Genomic DNA, 23,204 nt, shown 5'->3' on the forward strand with positions numbered 1-23,204 from the left:
GGCCCAACATTCTTCAGTTTGTAATCCGAGCCATTGAATGGTTGGACAGCCTGTTCCAGTTCTAGCTATTGATCGCCCGCTGTGCCCACCCCTTGCTGTATCATAGAATCATAGAATATCAGAGTTGGAAGGGACCTCAGGAGGTCATCTAGTCCAACCCCCTGCTCAAAGCAGGACCAACCCCAACTAAATCATCTCAGCCAGGGCTTTGTCAAGCCAGACCTTTAAAACTTCAAAGGAAGGAGATTCTATCACCTCCCCAGGTAATGCATTCCAGTGCTTCACCAACCTCCTAGTGAAAAAATTTTTCCTAATATCCAACCTAAACTTCTCCCACTGCAACTTGAGACCATTACTCCTTGTTCTGTCATCTGGTACCACTGAGAACAGTCTAGAGCCATCCTCTTTGGAACCCCCTTTCAGGTAGTTGAAAGCAGCTATCTGAGCGCCGCATCTACAAGAACAAACAGATCCTCACGGGGCTCCATGGGGTGGGGATCTGAGACACAGCGAGATTCAGTGACTTGTGCCCAGAATTGAACCTAGATCATGGGCGACCAAGCCCCTGTCTAATCGCAAGTGCATCCTTGCTCTTGAGCATCTTTCCTTCTTCCCTTGTATCGAGCCTGGCAAGGCATTGTTACAGCAGTTCCCCAAAGGTATCCCTGGCCTGCTGGTGATCTGCCCAGATACCTCCAGGTAACTGCTTTGCATAGGGAAAGGTCCCACACCAGAGAGATGCTGGCTCGTGTAACATGTGAGCTGGGCTCAGTCCCGAGGGGTGCTCCATGCCCTCGACTGCCATGCTCTTCAGTGGGAATTGAGGGCATTCAGCACCTCAGGGATCCTTTCCTTGCCATTGCAGAAGCCTTTGGCCCTTAGGTGCCTTGGTCCTTCCTGTTTGCTGCCTGTGGTTCATACTAATCCAATCTCCTGAAGGCTGTTATGCTTTAGTCTCAGCCCAGTTGTTGGGTTAGTGTGCAGGTGCTGGATGGGGTGTGTGTACCCCTGGGGGTACTTAGAGGTCTTCCAGGGCGTACATCAGCTCATATATATATTTGCCTAGTTTTACAAGATGCTACATAAAAAGTAGGGCTGTCAAGCGATTAAAAAAATTAATTGTGATTAATCGCGCAATTAAAAAAATTAATCATGATTAATTGCGTGATTAATCGCACTGTTAAACAATAATAGAATACCATTTATTTAAATATTTTTGGATGTTTGCTATGTTTTCAAATATATTGATTTCAACTACAACACAGAATACAAAGTGTACAGTGCTCTCTTTATATTTATTTTTTATTACAAATATTTACACTGTAAAAAACAAAAGAAATAGTATTTTCAGTTCACCTAATATAAGTACTGTAGTGCAATCTCTTTATCATGAAAGTTGAACTTACAAATGTTGAATTATGTACAAAAAAACCCTGCATTCAAAAATAAACCAATGTAAAACTTTAGAGCCTACAAGTCCACTCAGTCCTACTTCATCCAATTGCTCAGACAAACAAGTTTGGTTACATTTTCAGGAAATAATGCTGTCTGCTTCTTGTTTACAATGTCACCTGAAAGTGAGACTAGGAGTTCACATTGCACTGTTGTAACCAGCGTCGCAAGATATTTACATGTCAGATGCGTTAAAGATTCATATGTCCCTTCATGCTTCAACCACCATTCCAGAGGCTATGCATCCATGCTGATGACGGGTTCTGCTTGATAATGATCCAAAGCAGAGCAGACCAATGTATGTTCATTTTCATCATCTGAGTCTGATGCCACCAGCAGAAGGTTGATTTTCTTTTTTGGTAGTTGGGGTTCTGTATTTTCCGCATCGGAGTGTAGCTCTTTTAAGACTTCTGAAAGCATGCTCCACACCTCATCCCTCTCAAATTTTGGAAGGCACTTCAGATTCTTAAACCTTGGGTCAACTGCTGTAGCTATTTTTAGAAATCTCACATTGATACCTTCTTTTCATTTTGTCAAATCTGCAGTGACAGTGTTCATATATCAAACAACATGTGCTGGGTCATCATTCGAGACTGCTATAACATGAAACGTATGGTAGAATGCAGGTAAAACAGAGCAGGGGACATACAGTTCTCCCCCAAGGAGTTCAGTCACAAATTTAATTAAAGCACTATTTGCTTAACAAACATCATAAGCATGAAAGCATGTCCTCCAGAATGGTGGCTGAAGCATGAAGGGGCATATGAATGTTTAGCATACCTGGCACATAAATACCTTGCAATGCTGGCTACAGAAGTGCCATGTGAACGCCTGTTCTCACTTTCAGGTGATATTGAAAATAAGAAGCAGACAGAAGTATCTCCCATAAATGTAAACAAACTTGTTTGTCTTAGCAATTGGCTGAACAAGAAGTGGGACTGAGTGGACTTGTAGGCTCTAAAGTTTTACATTGTTTTCTTTTTGAGTGCAGTTATGTAACAAAAAAAATCTACATTTGTAAGTTACACTTTCACAATAGAGATTTCACTACAGTACTTGTATGAGGTAAATTGAAAACTACTATTTCTTTTGTTTATCATTTTTACAGTGCAAATATTTGTAATAAAAAATAATATAAAGTGAGCACTGTACACTTTGTATTCTGTGTTGAAATAGAAATCAATATAGTTGAAAATGTAGAAAAACATCCAAAAATATTTAATAAATTTCAATTGGTATTCTATTGTTTAACAGTGTGATTAATCGTGATTCATTTTTTAATTGCAGTTAATTTTTTTGAGTTAATCATGTGAGTTAGCTGCAATTAATTGACAGCCCTAATAAAAAAGCACTAGCGAAGTCAGTACAAACTACAATTTCATACAGACAATGACTTGTGTATACTGCTCTAGATACTATGCACTGAAATGTAAGTACAATATTTGTATTCCAATTGATTTATTTTATAATTAGGTGGTAAAAACGAGAACGTAAGCTATTGTTCAGTAACAGTGTGCTGTGACACTTTTGTATTTTTAGGTCTGATTTTGTAAGCAGGTAGTTTTTAAGTGAGGTGAAACTTGGGGGTATGCAAGACAAATCAGACTCCTGGAAGTGGTACAATAGTCTGGAAAGGTTGAGAGCCACTCGTCTGGTCCCTTCTGACCTGGAATGCTGTGGTTCTGTGATGGGCCCTGATCGAGCACTGTGCGTTGTTTTCTGCCTTGCCTTGAAAGGGCTTGTTACTCAGTGACATCCCAGGGAGGGTAGAAAATGGCTGCTCCCAAAGCTGTGAACTTTTTACACCCAAAGGCACTTTGCCGTGTAAATGGTGCGATTCAGCCAAGAATCCCACTGGCATCTTGCTGTACTAGAGCAGATTTGGCAAGGCTTTTTCCCCTTGCTGAATCTGACCTTTTACATTGTTTATTCCCCCTTAGCCATGCCACAGACCCGTGAACCCCCCTCCCTGCCTATCTGCCAGCCCGTCCTCTTCTCCAGGCTCCCTCCAGCACTGCTTCTTCTGTCTGCACTGGTGATTAAAGGTGTTGTGTAAAAGGAGCTCAGGTGTTGGGCTCCCAGCAGGGCCATGTGCACAGGTGGGGGAGGGTGACATGGGCTGTCAGAAGAGGCCAGGCTCAATGGCAAATTTGCCACTGTTCATCTCCAGCTGCTCCCACTCCTTCTTGCTGCACTGAGAAGTCCTATTGATTTCTCATTGTCCTAGAGCTCAGCAGGATTAATATTAATGGGAAGTCATTATTCATCCCCCTTGATAGACTCTGTAACCTTGAGCCAGCTGGGAGAGCTGAACGTGCTGCCTCCATACTACTTTGAACAGGACAGAGAGGGCTGAGCTCATACGAACAGCCATAGTGAGTCAGACCAAAGGTCCATCTAGCCCAATATCCTGTTTTCCGACAGTGGCCAGTGCCAGGTGCCCCAGAGGGAATGAACAGAACAGGTAATCATCAAGTGATCCATCCCCTGTCCCTCATTCCCAGCTTCTGGCAAACAGAGGCTAGGGACACCATTCCTGCCCATCCTGGCTAACAGCCATTGATGGACTTATCCTCCATGAACTTATCTAGTTCTTTTTTGAACCCTGTTATAGTCTTCTTGGCCTTCACAACATCCTCTGTCAAGGAGTTCCACAGGTTGACTGTGCATTGTGTGAGGGCTCCCTGGACCCCACTTCTCCCTCTCTCATCCCACCAGGAGACTGGTAGGCACTGGGAACTAGGTGTGTCCTGCAGCGAGGTGGGGCTCTCCTCTATTGTCTCCTGAGATGCAGCCACTGACGAGAACTAGTCTTGCTGCTGTCAGCCATGCAGAATCCAATCTAGCTGAAATTTCTTTCCAGAGTCCCCTCTCCCGTTCCAGATCTCACATGCTCTATCAAGCTCTGTTCTCTGCACCTTCACTGCTCTCCATGCTGCCCATTCTAAGACAGCTGTAAATATATAGTTACAGGCTGGACCGTTAGGTAAATATTTGCGTGTAGCCCCAGACTGACTTGTCACTGCGCCAAAGGGGTGGCATCAGTTCTCATGCACAGTCACTGGGGACTGTTAGCTTGTCTGGGTTTTTTTTGAAAGAGGCATTAAAACAGGGAATGGCAAACTTTTTGGCCTGAGGGCCACATCTGGGTGGGGAAATTGCATGCAGGGCCATGAATGTAGGGCTGGGACAGAGGGTTGGGTTGTGGGAGGGGGTGCGGTGTGCAGAAAGGGGCTCAGGGCAAGGGGTTGGGACTAAGGGCAGGGGGTTGGGGTGCAGGAGGGGTGCAAGGTGTGGCAGGGGGCTCAGGGCAGGGGGTTGGGGTGCAGGAGGGGTGCGGCAGGGGATTGGGGTGCAGGAGGGGTGTGGCAGAGGGCTTAGGGCAGGGGGTTGGGGTACAGGAGAGGTTCGGGGTGCGGGCTCTGGCCCAGAACCACTTACCTGGAGTGGCAGCAGCACACAGCAGGGCTAAGGCAGGCTTCCTGCCTGCCCTGGCCCCGGACTGCTCCGCTCTGCTCCCGGAAGCATCCAGTACCATGTCCCTGGGGTAGGGGGGCCAGAGGGCTCCACATGCTGCCCTCACCTGTGGGTACCTCCCCCGAAGCTCCCATTGGCTGCGGATCCCTGTTCCCGGCCAATGGCAATCCCGTAGGCCGTAGTTTGCTCACCCCTGCATTAAATAGAGACATGCTTACACTGCAGTATTCAGGGTCTGCTTACCACTCTCAAATTCCAGCAGAGAGTCCCTGCTTAACCTGCCTTCTTGTGTCTGGGTGTTGGATCTCACAGCCACTTGGAAATGAGTTGGGTCACCAGCCACTTGGAAATGAGTAGGACCTTCCTGATTTGCACAAATGTGTCCTGTATCCTGTGAATCTAGCCTGGGCTTTTCCAAGCTGCATGGGATGTGAATGCCAGTTCCCATGATCTCAGGCCTGCTGTTTAGAAGATAGACCTGAACTCATTCTCTGCCTCTCCATGGCATCAGGATGGGTCAGTATGAGAAAACACAAACCTCAACTCATGATTTAGTCCCACCAGGAAAAGGTGCCCTGAGTCAAATTAACATGACTGCAGCCCTCTTAAAAGCTCTAGGCCAAACAAAAGCGTGAGAAGAGAGAAGGTGTCTCTAAAACATGTAAGTGGATTTGGGGCTCGGTTGATGGCCCTGGAGACTGAGGTTCTGCACCCAGAAAACTAGCAGAGTAGAAGCAGCACTAGGAGAAACTTTCCGGCACCACCCACTGCACCAGAGGGAGCACTTCCTGGGTGTGAGGGCAATCCAGGCCTCAGACCCCATTCAGGCCTTGGCCTCTCTTCTGAGACTGCCAGCACCTGAGCTATTTAGTGCCACTGGCTATTTGTCCCAGTGGGAATTGGAATGAAACCGCCACTAACTTCAGTTAGGCATCCAAACAGCCCTCAGCTGGGAACAGGTGGCATTCACTGCCAGTCTGGAGGTTAAAACGTCTCTCTGCCATCAGCCATCCCCTGGCAATTTCCTTTCTAAGTGTGTACTGTGAGGATGATGGACCTCTGTTTACTAAGAACTGGCCTGAGAACTGCTATGTCTCCATGTCTGTATGTCTCCTTATCCTAGGGTGAGTGAAAGAACTCAAAGTTGAGAGTGAGGTATGTAATCTATGAGCTGTACTGATCATGTCCACATCACATGGGTGGCCTGTGCTGGGCTGAGACTCCATGGGGACTGGCGACTGGGTAGATTCTCTGAGAGCTGGGCTGGATTTTTTTGGTTTTCTTCAAGTCCTCACTCAGAACGTAGTAGAAAAGTCACCAGGACAGTGCAAAGTCCCCAACCTGTTTCATACAGGTCACTGAACAGCTGACATTGGTAATGACTGTTGGCTTTGAGTCACACAGCCTGTGCTCTGAACTCCAGTCACCCCACCTCCACCACCATCTGGTTTCAAATAGTTTGTAAGAAACAGGTGATGAGTCTTCCTGAATAGTGCTTTAGAAAGGGGCTCCCAGATGCCCAGCCTGGGGCAATAACCTCTTATATCAGGCAGCTCAGGGAGATCCCCAGCATGCAACAAGTGCTGAGGTCTATGTGTGTCAATCTTATTCCGTAGTTTTCAACCAGGGGTACGTATACCCCTGGGGGTACGCAGTGGTCTTTTAGGGGGTACATCAACTCATCTAGATATTTGCCTAGATTTACAACAAAAGCACTACATAAAAAGCACTAGCAAAGTCAGTACAAACTAAAATTTCATACAGCCAGTGACTTGTTTATACTGCTCTATCTACTGTACACTGAAATGTAAGTACAATATTTATATTCCAATTGATTTATTTTATAATTATATGGTAAAAATGAGAAAGTAAGAAGTTTTTCAGTAACAGTGTGTTGTGACACTTTTGTATTTTTAGGTCTGATTTTGTAAGCAGGTAGTTTTTAAATGAGATGAAACTTGGGTTGAGGGTACACAGGACAAATCAAACTCCTGAAAGGGGTACAGTAGACTGGAAAGGTTGAGAGCCACTGATCTTATTGACTTCAGCGTATATGTGGGTTCACCTGAGCCTGTGGGAGGGTGAGCGTACATGTGAAACACTGTGCATGTATGTGCGTGCGGGGTGGGATGGTGGGAGTTAACTACACGTCCAGCCAACATGTACAAACCTCTGTGGGCCAAACTAATCCATGGCAGAACTCCAGTGTTGTAAGTGGACTTACACCAGGGATGAACTGGCCCATTGCGGGAGAAGGCTAAGATTTTGACTTCTGTTATTCCCGTAAGTGAATCTCTATCGAGGGTGCATGTTTTGGTCCCATAGCCCTGTGCAGCAACAATCTGACCTGAGCAGAGCATTTGTGTGTGTGTCTGCATGTGTTCACAGTGAGGAGAGAGCTCTTGTCATTAGCAGTTCAGTACATCCTGCGTGTGGGGGAGGGGGAAGGGAAGGTTCAAACTTCATTATCAGTTTTCAAATTCATTTCTGCACATGCATGGGAAAATAAATGAGTAACGCTGAGAGCCGAGGCTCCCTGCTGAGCAGTGACCCCGGTGGGAAGTGGAGGTGTCTGCTTCGTTGGCGCTGATTGGAATTGCACAGCCTCTTCTTTCCCCACCCCCACCCCTCCATCACGCTTTCCTCCTGCTCACTGCCGCAAAAGAAGCGTTGTTTTCTCCATTACCCCAGCCTTTCCAGACCCACTGGCGATGAATGTCCCACCCAGGGTGAGCTGAGTGTGCAGGCTGGGATCTTTGAAGAGCTGTGTCCCTGGGAAGTCCCGGCCCCAGGGCTTAAGGACATGACCTGGCAACCAGGGGCTAAAAGGGTCCTATACAGCTGTGCTGTGTGCTGCCCAACTGTAACCTTGCCCCAACCAGCCTGCTTGAATGTGCTGTTCTGATCACAGGCCGTGTTGGAGGGCCGCTCAAGGGCTTGCCCGGAGATATCTGCAGGTGCCATGATCCAGCGGCTCCAGACGTTTCTTTCTATCCTGTGGAATCTTTGTTCAAATCCAGCCCCTCTTGTGGATGCCTCCCCTCTCAGATCTGATCTCACATCTGTCCTAGGGCTGCCTCCACACAGACACACTCCATGCTTAACTCGTTCCAGGTTAGAGCGCTAGCCCCTCCGGCCGTGGCAGCTCATGGCCCTGGCCCCTCCGGACTTGCTGCACCAGTTACGAATGTAAAAAACATTGCTTGGTCCCTGGCACCTTTTTCATTACAAATTAAGCACTGGACACCCTCATCAGTGGAGGTAGGTCTCAGGACCTGCACCCACAATCTCCCTGTCTTTCCAGCTGCACTTGCCCTCACTCTCCCCACTCCCTCAGTCTCTCCTGCAATAGCGATGTCAGCTCAATAAGGGCTCAGTCATATTTGGCTCTGGATGGGTGTCCCCTCCTTCCCAGCTTCCTGATCCCTTTGTGTTCAAAAGGGCCATAACACCTGTCAGGATTGGGCCTTAGCTTTACACCTCACAGACTCTGCTCTGTGAAAATCTATTGACCAAACCCGGAGTTCTTCTTTGCTGTGCTCCTGATTCAGGCTAGGATCAGGCCCGTTGGACCCATCTGCCATGGTGCTTGGATCAGGAGTCTCTCCTAGCCTGGAGAGAAAATCATGCAAATGAGCTCTTTGAATGGCTTTCCTTCCCCTCACACATGTTGATGCATAGGGATGTTTAGTCTGGTGCCGCAATGCACCATCCTTGCTGGGGCATACCTCTTGGGGGAGCACCTGTAAGAGCAGGCGAGCCCTGCACTGCATCTCCACTGTGTTATGCACCCAGATCAACCCCTAAGGGTATGTCCACACTGCATTGGGAAGGGAGCCTCCCAGCCCAGGTTGACAGCAAGGCTTGCGCTAGTGCATTATAAATAGCTGTATGAACTCTGCAGCTCAGGCTCACATGCCAAGGGGTGAGGGTGGGCTTGAGGGCCCAAGCTCCAGCCAAAGCTGCAATGCCAACATCTACATGGCTGTTTTCAGTACACTAGCCTGAGCCCCACTAACTCAAATGTGTCAACCCAGGTTGGGAGGCTCACTGCCAGGTGCAGGGTGACTGTACCTTTAGGATGCGTCTACATAGCAAACCCCTCCCCCCCCCCCACACACACACTTAAAATAGCCACGCAGACACCTTTGTTGGAGCTGGAGCTTGGAGCTGAAGCCTGTGTACATGGTTATGGTTCGTGCCGTAGCACAAGCCCAAGTCTGTAGACCCAGACTCTGAGACTCAGTGCCCCGGGGTTTTGTTTGCTGTATAGACACCGGGTGAAACCTGGCAGAACTCCCATTGACTTCAGTGGGGCCAGGATTTCACCAGCTGAGCATGCAGACTGCCTTGTGGGGGTTAAACATAACAATTCCCCCACCACAGAGGATGTCCCTCTGGTTTGCAGTCTGGCAGCAGAGAGCAGCCATTTCCATTTCATCAATCTGGGAACTGACCCCTCCCTGTCACAGTCCAGCAATGGGATTGTCTGAAATACATCCTCACCTGAATGGGGACTGATTAACAGCCTATAGCGGCAGCAGGGGTGGCTGATGGTCACGGCTGGACTGTGCCTGGACCCTGCATGGAGAGTGGAAAAACATACACCGAGTTTTCAGCCCATTTCGGGGGGGGTTGTAATAGAACAGGAGATAAGGACCCTAATTCTGCTTACACCACTGTTAATCAGGAGTAACTCCACCGGAGTCACTGGCGTTGAGTGCAGGATCAGTCTCAGATTGTTCTCAATATTTCAGTGTGATATATGGCTCCTGAAAACCCTCCTGCTGCAGTATAAAAATAGAGCCAAGGCTGAGCCATACAAATCTGATCCCTATCTGAACCCCGGTGTTTAGAGGAGCTGAGAACCAGGATATTCGGTGAAGAGTATTTGCAAAATGTGGCTTTGGATCCAAATGCAGCCATCGAATGCTCCAAAAGTTGAGGAGTGGATAGATCTGGGGATTAGGTTTAGTCCTATCTTTAATAAGAAATCAAAGTTGTGTTACTACAGCATCCCAGAATCACCTGGGCATTGCTATGGAAAGGACATACAGCGCAGACTAAGGCCCTGCCTCTGCAAACAATGCCACACCTGCTTCGCTTTACGCACCCGAATAGTCCTGGGAAAGTCAGTGAGAGTCCTTGTCTGTGTGTGAAGTTAAGCATGTGTAGAAGTACTGGCAGGATCAGTGTCTAATGTAACAGATTGCACTTATCTTGGTTCAAGTGAAAGGTGGGGACTGGAGAAGAGAGGACTGCAAACTTTGACACCGACCCCAAAGACACTTGGCATAGACCCCTGCAAAGTGAAACAGACGAGCTACACAACTTCTGTGTTGCTATCTCCCCTGATTTTATTGCAAGTGTTCCAATATTTGTTTATTTTCTTAAAGCCCCAGCTCCTGGAGTTCTGTGATTATATGAGAATCTGTTGTTTTTGCAGGAGGGTTTAAAGTAAGATCTAGCCCTCATGATTGCAGAGAAATGTTAATGGTGTGAACTCTAAAAGCTCAAAATCCAGAAACCAATTAAAAAGAACGCAAAAATTATTAATTTTTTTAAAATCCTGTGATTTTTTTTTAAGCCTTCCTCATGATTTTTTGTGGGGCCCAGGTCATGATTTTTGAATGCCTAGGGATTGGCAATACGGTATCAAATTTAATTCTAATCTTGGATCAAAGGAAATGCAACAAAGATGCAATCAAGATATTCCATTTGGTGGATTCAGTGACCTGAGCTATGCCCTTGTAGAATGTAAATTCACCAGAGCCCCCTTGTCAGGGCCACGGCTTTGTATGTCATGACTGCTGAACTTTGCTTTTAATTCATTCTCATAGAATATATACTGCCCTCAAAGCACTGCAATATTTCACTCACTAAATGTACTGAGCCTGAATCTCCTCCCTCTTAAACCAATGCAGCTCCGCAGAGTTCGTCCTGGGTTTACATGAGTGTGACTGACAGCAGAATCAGGCCAACAGTTGCTGGAAGCACATAAGCAATTGTCAAGGCTGATTCCCCACTCTGGCACTTTGAGTGTAGAAGGTGGGGGCACGCAAGGATTCTAAAAATTCATACTGGCCACTCCAGGCTTGCATTAAACCTCCAACCTTACAGCTTCTCTCTGACCTTGGATGGATAGATGCTGCCATCACCCAAATGCAAAAAAAAATGCTTTTGAGAACCCAGAAAGGCACACTTGGGAATTCCTTCCTGTGGGGTGCCCTCAAGCCCTTTCACCGCCCCCCAGGAAGAGATGAGAAAGAAAAACAAAGGAAATCAGCTGTTGCCACCAGCTAATTAAACAACATATGCACAAACCTCTTAGAACACAAAAATCCAATCCTGTTCTTTAAAAAGGTAACTTTTATTAAACACAAAAAGAAAGAAAAGACATCTGGAACTTAGGCTTTTTGCTGGATCAAAAATTAAGGATCAAGATAACTCTCTTGAGGTTCAGCTTAAAGGTTACAAGCAAAACAAAAGTATTTGGGGTTAGCACAGAGGAGTCCACAAGCCATAAAGAAATAAAAGAAATAACCCTAATCACATCTTCCTAGACTTTCCCTGACTTACTTACATACATCTTTGGGGTTTCAGATAAGCAATCTCTAGGTATGATCTGATGATTTTTCATACCTAGCTTAAAGCTTCCTACATCATAGTTCAGCCCAATTCCTGCTTTGGTCTTCTCTCTCTGGAGAACAACAAAAAACAGGCAGAGGGAAAGTTTTTTCTCAATTTAAAAAAGTTCTAGTCCTCTCATTGGCACTTTTGGTCAGGTGCCCATTCCCTTCATTTTACCTATGGGCTTTCTTTAACCCTTTACAGGTAAGGCAAGTAGAGAACAGGTACCAAGAGGGATTTTATAGCTAACTGGCTGGCTGGGTGTCCATAAAAGGAATTTCTCCCCCCCCCCGTCCCTTCCCCCACTTTCATTTATCACAGCAATAATGCTCTGGGTAGGAAATAAATATTTATCTTGATGAGAGTTTGTAGGAAAGCATTTTGGCTTATTCTAAGTGGCCTTCATGACAACTGTCTGTGTGTGTGTATGTGTATGTGTGTGTGTGTGTATCCATGTATATACAGTGAGTTAATTGAACCGAGAAAATGGAAATCAAAGTTTCTTTGAAGATTTGAAGACTGATCTCTGTGGGTCAAGGGAGAGCTTGGTGGAGAGTGGGGAAAGCCAGGAGTGGGAGGGGAGCAGTTCTTCCTATGTGCAGAAACCTTCCTTGCTGATTCCCTGAGAAGTGTGTCCAGGTCTATGATATTATAGCTGTCACATAGAGACACAACAAGGAGCAATGGGGTAAATTGGGTTTAAAAGTGTTCGGCACCCAAGGGCTTTGAGTGAGCTGTGCAGGGAAGGAAATAGGAAACTAAGGTGACCCACCCTGTGAGAAAAAGATTCCCAATTAGATCCTTCCCTTCTAATACACTAGTGTTGCCTTCCAGGGCTTACTGGGAAAAGCAGACTTGAAGAAGATGAATTGACATTTAAATGCAACCAATTTTCTTCAGAGAGATTCAGATAATCCCTAAATGAGTCTTTTAGGGTTGAACGTGGGGGTGTCACTCATCTCTGCACATGTCACTGAGCTCTGGGCAAATTCAAGAGCACAAGCGAGGGACTGAGCAGATGACTGCAGGAGAAAGGCTGGGCAAAATGGGCCTGCCGAAATAGGACCTGGACGCAGCCTTCACCCACAACTCACAACACAGTCAAAAGAAACAGTGTCTCTCTAACAGATCCTCTCTGAGGAGCTCTCCGCCCACTCTTCCTGCAGTGCATTTTCATTTTTTGGAGCAGCCTCTGCATTTGTCTGTTCTGTCTGGGACCAGAACTGTAGGTATTTAAATGCTACTTGAAACACTGTGCATGTGTTAGTCACAGCCCTGCTGATGGCAGGAAATACCAGGAAGCTTGAGATGTCCAGTAAAGTTTTCAGGTAAAGTTCGTATAAGGATAGACATTTTGGGGTGCAGAATGGACCCACTGAACCTTTTGGCTCCCCCATCACTAGTAAAACTGTAGGCAAGGTGGAGCAGGGAGTCTTTAATGCTCTGTTGAATCTGTTGAGAGATGCTGGTAGGGCAGGAGCAGGGATGGGAGATCTGTGGTTTGAGTCACATAGGGGCCTGGCTAGTAGGATGGCTCTGGAGACACAGGTCAGGGAGTGCCTGGTCTGTAGAGAGCAAAGGCAATTGAACCACAACTTAGATGACACTGAGATGAGGCAACTGTAGGAAAATGGAGTTCAGTCTAATTAGCAGAGTTCACCCTGTGAGCAAACAGCCCGGGTGTATCTGAACTAGCAGTTGGGTCCCAGCAAGAGGCGGCGTGAAAGAGAAGAGCCCTCTGAGCTGCTGGTCATGATCCCACTTCAGGCTCCACAATTCCCTCGAATGACAGAACCAGGGCACAGGCCTTGCACTGGCACAGCGATCAGGCCTGGGTGCTGGCTGTCCTGCACAGGGCAAGGAGCTCAGCAAGCGAAGGGGGAGACTGTCTAAGGCTAAAATTACAAATGCTATTAACATTCAGAGTTGGCAATGAGAAAATACTCTAACATAGCACTCTGCTACGCACCCGCTCCCCCAGCTGCCCTCTCACCTTCTCAGTGAGGCTGAGACTGGCATTTAGCTTTTCCAGTGAGTTCAAAGGAGCAAGATCAGGCCCTCTTTAATTTTTAGCATCAAGCTGAGCAGACAGGATATAGTTCCTCTCTGACTCAGCACTGAACAGCAGCGGGGACTGAGTACTAGCCAATGGCACAACAAGAACACTCACCTTCCTGAACAGCCTGGCTGCAGTTTGTGTCTGTGGCTGCAATAGATAACCTCAGCATTGCTAACCCAAATCTCCTAGAGGATCAGTTGCTGTGGGGGCTCCAAGGAAAGACGTAGCCAGAGGAGAAAGATCTGGAACCCTGCCATTCCTAGGACTGTCTCAGAAATCATAGAATCATAGAATCATAGAATATCAGGGTTGGAAGGGACCTCAGGAGGTCATCTAGTCCAACCCCCTGCTCAAAGCAGGACCAATCCCCAATTAAATCATCCCAGCCAGGGCTTTGTCAAGCCTGACCTTAAAAACTTGCTATAAAGCAACAACCTCCTACTACTAATGTCAGACCTGAAGAGGGTGGGGAAAGCAAGAAGGTCATTGGAACTATATGATTTTATGGTATGTTGCCTCTTAACCTGCTTTAGTTAGAAACTCTTTGGTAAGACCAGTAAATGCTCGCCAACCCTGGGCTTGGGCCAGCAATCAGAAAGAAAGGAGCTTGACTCCTGTGCATGCATTTTATTTCCACTAGTCTTCAGTGAGGGATGCAGCAGGATGTGATAGGTATGCAGAGTGCCCTCTGTACTGCAATCTCATAAACGGGAGATAACAATCAGTCACTCTTCTCCCTGCAGCTCCTCACATTGGGAGGATCCAGCCTGGCTTTCTTTGAATGTTAATGGATAACTCCCTGCTCCCCAATATGTGTGCTCTCTGGTTCGTATTTTCTTCTGCCATTTTATACCATAAGTAACTGGGTAGATGGTCAGTTCATGGGTGCGGCGCACGGCCACCTCCAAAGATTTGCTTTGTTTTCCTGGGGCTGAGCAACTGTTTTAAATTTTATGGCTCTGGTACCTTCATCCAGCACTTGGCTGGCAATTATTGTTCAATGCGGGCAGTTCTCCAACTAGACGAGGGCTTGGTCTGAGCTGGTCTGGGGGTGGGCAGCTCTATAAACAGCCACAAAGCTAGAACAGTGCTCCTCATTAGGGTGGCCAAGTGCCTGGTTTTTGGCCAGAAAGTCCGATCAAAAAGGGGACCTGACAGTGTCCAGTCAGATCTACTGACTGGACACTCATGTTTGGTTACTGCGGGCAGGAGAGGCGCTGGATTATCACCTGCCCCAGCCCCTATTCAGGTGGGGCTACCTCCTACCTGTGTTGGGTGGCTGCAGCTCCCAGCCCTGGCTTCACAGGTGAGTCTCTCCTCACCTGGGCGGGGATTGGGAAGGGAAAAACAGCAAGCGACATGGGGGAGGGAGAAGAGGAGTGAATGGGGGAGGGGCCTCGGGGGAAGAGGCGGGGCAGGGGTAGTGCTTCGGGGGGAATAGGTAAGGCAGGGGTGGTTCTGACACTCCTGTTGGATTGTCTGATTTTTAAATACTACCAAGTTAGCAACCCTAGCTCCTCTGCAAGTATGATCAGCAGCCTGCTGTGGCAGAGGGACGCTGGGACGTCCCCATGTATTTGCTTCTGATTTACTCCCACCTGTGCTGCACAGAAATGCTCTCCCACAGCCAGTTGGGAATAGGTAGCCACCAAAGAAGCCACTAGACTGCTCCTCTAGTCAGCTAAGAGAAGGTGCTGTAGAGCAGCGCTGACTACAGCATTCTGCCATCCCCCTGCCTCTGTGTTTGCAGCGTTCCCATATCCTTGCTGAGCAGAGGGTCAGGTCTGGATCTGTCACCTGCCAGGGTGAACCACTGGACTTTCTCTGGGTCTAGAGTGGTGTAGGGATGAATGATGCATGTAGGAGAGCCCTGAGTATAGACATGCAGCTGCCCATTGCTTTGAGTGCCACACAGATGGCCACACAGCTGCCATCCCAGATATCCCTTCCCCACTACTCCCCATCTGATATGTCATGGAAAAGACTGCACAGCTGCCCCATAAGCTTGCAGTGGTGTCTGTCCACGTTAAACTGACAAAGTTCTCTCTCATACCCATGAGACAACTGGAGTATGTAGGAGCCCCGCAAGACACTGTGCAACTCAAAGCTTTCCTGGCTTAGCATGGGGTCCAGGGCCTAGTAGATCTGGTGGAAAGGTTTTGCCAGACCCATTGGGTTTCAGCAAAGACAATGTTATGAATACTGGGTTTCTTTGATGCAACAGTATTCATGGTACCCATGATGTGAGAGGAAAGATGGTCTTGTTTAACGTACTAGATTGGGACTGAAGAGAACTGAATTCATTTCTGGGCTCTGCCATGTATTTCCTGTGTGACCTTGGGCATGTCACTTAATCTATTTGCATCTGTGAAATGGGGAGAATAATACTGTCCCTTTCTCCCACTTTTTGTGTTATCTTTTTAGAATGTAAACTCCTCAGGGTGAGGCCTGTCTCTCACTACATTTTTGTATGCCATCTTGCACAATTCCCCATGTCTGATCTTGGCTCCACTCCTGCACCCTTGAGCGAGTGTTGTTTATTCATGGTTCCAGTTCCACTGAAGGCCTTTTTCTCCCCCAGTGCTGCCCATGTCCCATCAAATGAGCCCTTGCGTCCCCGTTAAGTGATGCTGTGGAAATGCAAATCCACAAGCAAAACTATAGCCAAATTAGACTGGCGGATGTCTGCAGTGCAGTAGAGCTGTGGAAAAGGCCAGCACAAATTTGGTCTCTGGTGGCCATGCATCACGAAGTAGGGAAACCGAGGGGAGAGTGCTTAACTGTTGAATAGAAGAGGGTGGGGAAGGGGTTGTTATGTGAGTGGAAAGTGGGGACAAACTATATTGCAGCTTTTGCTAAATAGCTTAGCTAATGTCTGGCTGTATCTGTCTGTCTTGTCTAGTTAGGCTGTACCCCCTTCAGGACAGGGCCTGTGTTCTATTCTGTTTGTACAGTGGGGCCCTAATCCTGGTTGGGGCTGTTAGATGCTAAAGGAATGCACATAAGTAATAATGAGGGTAATGGACTCTCCTGGGCCATTTGATTCCAGTGGAGCTATGCTGATTTACACCAGCACAGGGGCTAGAATATCGCATTCCCATCTGGGCACCTCATAACTAGAAGGACTTTGGCAAACTAGAGGGAGTTCAGCAAAAAACAGAACTGATCAGGGGGCTGGAGTAATTGACTTCTATGGGAAGATTCAAACCTCTAACTATTCACAGCTTGGTGAAGAGCTGCCTAGGAAATGGAATGGGATAACGCAGAGTGGTTCAAGGTGATGTAACTAGGAGGAATGGAAAGGAAGAGAAAACCAGGCTGAATAAGAGGCTGAGTATCAGGCTCTGTCAGGGTTCCTTCCCCACTCTGAACTCTAGGGTACAGATGTGGGGACCTGCATGAAAGACCCCCTAAGCTTATTCTTACCAGCTTAGGTTAAAAACTTCCTCAAGGTACAAACTTTGCCTTGTCCTTGAACCCTATGCTGCCACCACCAAGTGTGTTAAACAAAGAACAGGAAAAGAGCCCACTTGGAGACGTCTTCCCCCGAAAATATCTCCCCAAGCCCTACACTCCCTTTCCTGGGGAAGGCTTGAGAAAAATCCTCACCAATTTGCATAGGTGAACACAGACCCAAACCCTTGGATCTTAAGAACAATGAAAAAGCAATCAGGTTCTTAAAAGAAGAATTTTAATTGAAGAAAAAGTAAAAGAATCACCTCTGTAAAATCAGGATGGTAAATACCTTACAGGGTAATCAGATTCAAAGCATAGAGAATCCCTCTAGGCAAAACCTTAAGTTACAAAAAGACACAAAAACAGGAATATACATTCCATTCAGCACAGCCTATTTTATCAGCCATTAAACAAAAGGAAATCTACTGCATTTCTAGCTAGATTACTTACTAACTTGAGTTATGAAGAGCATTCCTGATCTGTTCCCAGCAAAAGCATCACACAGACAGACAGACCCTTCCCCCGCCCCCCAGCTTTGAAAGTATCTTGTTTCCTCATTGGTCATGTGCCAGTTAGGTTATCTTAGCTTCTTAACCCTTTACAGGTGAAAAGGTTTTGCCTCTGGCCAGGAGGAATTTTATAGTTCTGTATACAGAAAGGTGGTTACCTTCCCTTTATATTTAAGACAGGCTCTGTGCTTGGTTCAGTTGTGATCTAATGGATCTAACACACGACTAGATCTCAGGAGGCCTGGCTTCTGTTCCTGACTCTGCCGCTGGCTGGCTGGGTGACCTTGAGCATGTCACTTTACCTCTCTGTGGCTTAGTTTCCCTTCCAACCCTTTGTCTGTCTTGACTGTTTAGATTGTGAGCTTTTGGGGGCAGGACTGTATTTTACTGAGTTTTTGTACAGCACCTAGCACAATGGCACCCTGATCTTGGTTGGAGTCTGTAGATGCCACTGTAATACACATTATTGTTGTTATTTATTATTGCATTTGCTAAGCAAGGTGAAGGGATAGCTCAGTGGTTTGAGCATTGGCCTGCTAAACCCAGGGTTGTGAGTTCAATCCTTGAGGGGGCCATTTAGGGATCTGGGGAAAAAACTGGGGATTGGTCCTGCTTTGAGCAGGGGGTTGGACTAGATAACATCCTGAGGTCCCTTCCAGCCCTGATATTCTATGATTATTGATTTGTATTACCATAGCACCTAGGAGGCCCGGTCATGGCCGAGACCCCATTGTGCAAATGCAGAACAAACAGTCCCTGCTCCAAATTCCTGACAATCCAAGTATAAGACAAGAGAGAACAGCTAGGGAGTACAAGGGAATAGTGAGACGATACTGGTCAGTGTAATTGTGGAATAGTCTCCCAAGCCTGTAATGTTTAAACCATGCAAAACTCTGTTACATGTGTAATAGGACACAGGCCTGCCCTGGGAGGGAGAAGGGCTAGCTGACCTTGCCTGTGGAGAAATGTAGTGATTCTGTGATATCGAGTACCAGGGAGATGGAGGGTGAGCTTGGGGCAGATCATAGAATCATAGAATCATAGAATATCAGGGTTGGAAGGGACCCCTGAAGGTCATCTAGTCCAACCCCCTGCTCGAAGCAGGACCAATTCCCAGTTAAATCATCCCAGCCAGGGCTTTGTCAAGCCTGACCTTAAAAACCTCTAAGGAAGGAGATTCTACCACCTCCCTAGGTAACGCATTCCAGTGTTTCACCACCCTCTTAGTGAAAAAGTTTTTCCTAATATCCAATCTAAACCTCCCCCACTGCAACTTGAGACCATTACTCCTCGTTCTGTCATCTGCTACCATTGAGAACAGTCTAGAGCCATCCTCTTTGGAACCCCCTTTCAGGTAGTTGAAAGCAGCTATCAAATCCCCCCTCATTCTTCTCTTCTGCAGGCTAAACAATCCCAGCTCCCTCAGCCTCTCTTCATAAGTCATGTGTTCTAGACCCCTAATCATTTTTGTTGCCCTTCGCTGGACTCTCTCCAATTTATCCACATCCTTCTTGTAGTGTGGGGCCCAAAACTGGACACAGTACTCCAGATGAGGCCTCACCAATGTCGAATAGAGGGGAACGATCACGTCCCTCGATCTGCTCGCTATGCCCCTACTTATACATCCCAAAATGCCATTGGCCTTCTTCGCAACAAGGGCACACTGCTGACTCATATCCAGCTTCTCGTCCACTGTCACCCCTAGGTCCTTTTCCGCAGAACTGCTGCCTAGCCATTCGGTCCCTAGTCTGTAGCGGTGCATTGGATTCTTCCATCCTAAGTGCAGGACCCTGCACTTATCCTTATTGAACCTCATCAGATTTCTTTTGGCCCAATCCTCCAATTTGTCTAGGTCCTTCTGTATCCTATCCCTCCCCTCCAGCGTATCTACCACTCCTCCCAGTTTAGTATCATCCGCAAATTTGCTGAGAGTGCAATCCACACCATCCTCCAGATCATTTATGAAGATATTGAACAAAACCGGCCCCAGGACCGACCCCTGGGGCACTCCACTCCACACCGGCTGCCAACTAGACATGGAGCCATTGATCACTACCCGTTGAGCCCGACAATCTAGCCAGCTTTCTACCCACCTTATAGTGCATTCATCCAGCCCATACTTCCTTAACTTGCTGACAAGAATACTGTGGGAGACCGTGTCAAAAGCTTTGCTAAAGTCAAGAAACAATACATCCACTGCTTTCCCTTCATCCACAGAACCAGTAATCTCATGATAAAAGGCGATTAGATTAGTCAGGCATGACCTTCCCTTGGTGAATCCATGCTGGCTGTTCCTGATCACTTTCCTCTCATGCAAGTGCATCAGGATTGATTCTTTGAGGACCTGCTCCATGATTTTTCCAGGGACTGAGGTGAGGCTGACTGGCCTGTAGTTCCCAGGATCCTCCTTCTTCCCTTTTTTAAAGATTGGCACTACATTAGCCTTTTTCCAGTCATCCGGGACTTCCCCGGTTCGCCACGAGTTTTCAAAGATAATGGCCAATGGCTCTGCAATCACAGCCGCCAATTCCTTCAGCACTCTCGGACGCAACTCGTCCGGCCCCATGGACTTGTGCACGTCCAGCTTTTCTAAATAGTCCCTAACCACCTCTATGTCCACAGAGGGCTGGCCATCTCTTCCCCATTTTGTGATGCCCAGCGCAGCAGTCTGGGAGCTGACCTTGTTAGTGAAAACAGAGGCAAAAAAAGCATTGAGTACATTAGCTTTTTCCACATCCTCTGTCACTAGGATATAAATGTCCACGGAGATGTGAAGAGGAGCAAGTTAGTACACTAGCCTTCTGCCTCTGGAGATCTGGGTTCTAGTTCTGTATGGGCCATTCAGAAGTGAAACAGTGTTTGGTCTCAATCTGATTCAAAAGCCAGCACGAAATTCACAGCAGTTGGCACCCTGGAGGTGCACTGGTGGAGCTGTGTGAGGGACTCAGAACTGGCAATGCAGGGGCTGTTTCCATGGGATGACTCAGGTGCACTGAGTTTTCTGTAGGAAGCTGGCATGATGCCTATTGGTAATTGTGCTCTGCCACAGCTAGACAGAACTGTTAGTTTCTTCTCAGAATTGGATTACGACTGAGATAGCAGGGGTGCTCCAGGTCAGAGCTGAGCTGTATTGACAGAACCAGGACAGGGTGCATGCAGGACTGCAATGCAGGGGTAAAGATGGGATTTGTGGGTGCTGCACATCAGGACTTAAGAGTATTGGCCAAGCTGTGTGGTTGCCCATTACTGGAGCAGCAGGGAATGCAAACTGAGATGCCTTGACAGAACTGTGTGGGACGCACGGCTATAAGCCCCTTGCTTTCCTGAGTGCTAGTGGCTGCCAGAACTCAACATCATTATTCCAAAGCCTAGAAGAGCCCATGAACTGAGAATGGAAAGTCTCAAGTCAGCTCTGACCTCCTCCACCATTAATAGACGAGGTGATGGGCTGCCCTTAGATGTGATGTGCACGTCAGCCTAACAGTACTCCAAGCAAACCTCCCCAAATGCCTCCCCTGGCCCATTATTTTCATCAACTGCTCAGTCTGAGGTCATTGCTGATCTAACCAAATGGAGCAAAAGGTCATTCCCAAGTGACCAGCATGAGCCTTCCGTGCTCATTCCTATTGGGGGCCCATCCAAGTGAAGGTAACGGCAGACAGGCAGGCCGTGGGGTGTGTGAGGGCAAGTGAAGCTCAGCCATGTACCTGTTCTGAGGACAAGTAAAGGGGACTTTGGTCTCCTGGGTGGTCCCTGACACTGCCTGGGGTTCTGGGTGTTAACCTGGCAGGAATGGGCACGTTTGTTCTTCAGTCAGGTGAACTTTTGGCACTGAGCTGTTAGCATTCATTTGGCAAGAGCTGAGTAACCCTGTGTTGTTGCCCCTAAACTGAAAATGAAAATGAACAGTTTAAGCCTGAGAACACAGAATGGAAGAGGTTGGGTCTGGTCTGGTTGGGCAGGGGAGTCTAATGTGGGAACAGGAGACAGATTCTAGTGGCAAGAATATTGGTGAGAGCTTCTGTCTCTGAACTTTCAGCTGGGAATCCACCCCGAGCCCTCTGGACATGAGATCCTGGCTGCCAGTACCCCACCCAGCTGCTGGGAGGCACGATGGAAGGGGGGCAGGTGTCTGCTGAGAGCTCAGGATAGGGCTGGCTGCACACAGAGCACATGTAGGGAGGAGAGGTGGAAACCAGCAGAAGGGCAGTATGGTGGCTGGGGAGCACCAGGCAGCTGAGAGAGAGCTAGGTGGGTGAGGTGGTAGGGAGAGGATCCTGGGTCACCAAGAATATGTGTCTCGGGTTCCTCTGTGCAACTGACTGAGGAGAAAGAAAAGGAGTCCTTGTGGCACCTTAGAGACTAACCAATTTATTTGAGCATGAGCTTTCGTGAGCTACAGCTCACTTCATCAGATGCATACTGAGGAGAAGTCATGCTTACTATGCTAAGGGTTAAAACGTGTGGTAGCCATTTATGGGAAGTGTGGGAATGGGCTCTGAGCTCCTCTAGCTCATTGGCCTCTGCATCACCTGGCTCTGCCTGACACAGCAGACGCAGGTCAGTGTGAAGGAGGCAGGTGTAGCCACCATCTGAGATTTGCTCTGACGTGCACAGGCATCTGCAGTAAGATGACTGGAGGCAGCGGAGGTGCCCTTTGGCGTTGTGGTCCCGGTAATGTCTTGCCTTTGCTTGTCTCTTTCTTCCTGCGCAGTACAAACAAGTGGAGCAGTACATGTCCTTCCACAAGCTCCCCGCCGACATGCGCCAGCGGATCCATGACTACTACGAGCACCGCTACCAGGGCAAGATGTTTGACGAGGAGAGCATCCTGGGAGAATTGAGTGAGCCCCTGCGCGAGGTAATGAGGGGTGCTCTGAGTGTTCATTGGGGGGCTGAGTGGGGCCAGGGCGCCTCTCAGCTCCACAGCAGTGGAGCTCATGGTGTGCAATGGCAGAGGCTGATGCTGCACCAGCTGGCATGGGGACGTCACGGGATATGTGGGGTGGCGGTGGGGGAGAAGGAGCAGAGCAATAGGGCCTGACTGTAGCAGCAGCTGACCTAGAGGGAAGTCTGTCATTCCCTGGCCTCTGTCTGCCCATAATCCATTGCCATTGAGCAGAACAGTGCAGTCCTGGATTCCCCAGTGTCAGCCCAGCAGCCAGGACAGCATGTCTTGAGTCTATTAACCAGTGCAGTGCAGGGGATTAGAGCTGGTGAGAACATTTCTGACTCAATGAAATTGTCAAATGATGCTGTTTTGTGGAAAACCTTTTGCAGGGACATGCTGGTTCCAGAGAAGTTGGCATTGGGAAGGTTTTTCGGCTGAGAGAGATTCTCATGTTTCATGGGTCAGTGGTTAGAGCCCCAGTCTGGGATATGGGAGGCTCAGGTTCTAGTCCCTGCTCTACCTGATTCAGAGTGATCTAGGGTGAAACACTCTGTTCTGAATCAGTTAGAGCAGGGACCTGGGTCTGATGCTCATTGCCCCATCCTCACTCCTTTGCCTGACCCAGGCTACAGAACTGGAAGTCGCTCCTTTCCCAGTCCCTATCTTCCTCCTGCACTAGACATCTAAAAAAGAGGAGGAAACAAGTCACAAAGGGAAAAGAGCCCATGTG

At 47.8% G+C, this 23,204-nt stretch overlaps 1 protein-coding gene across 2 annotated transcripts in view; it reads left to right on the top strand.

The window, feature by feature from the left end:
- Positions 1 to 23,204, top strand: part of HCN4 (hyperpolarization activated cyclic nucleotide gated potassium channel 4) — a 162,430-nt gene that overhangs the window by 104,664 nt on the left and 34,562 nt on the right. For both annotated transcript variants that reach the window (XM_077828629.1, XM_077828630.1), the window contains exon 5: positions 22,298 to 22,444. In XM_077828629.1, the coding sequence (XP_077684755.1) occupies positions 22,298 to 22,444 (147 nt within the window). The remainder of the gene's footprint in view (positions 1 to 22,297; positions 22,445 to 23,204) is intronic.

The sequence above is a fragment of the Eretmochelys imbricata genome, chromosome 10 (genome assembly GCF_965152235.1).
Source record: "Eretmochelys imbricata isolate rEreImb1 chromosome 10, rEreImb1.hap1, whole genome shotgun sequence".
In the NCBI taxonomy this organism is placed as follows: Eukaryota; Metazoa; Chordata; order Testudines; family Cheloniidae; genus Eretmochelys; species Eretmochelys imbricata.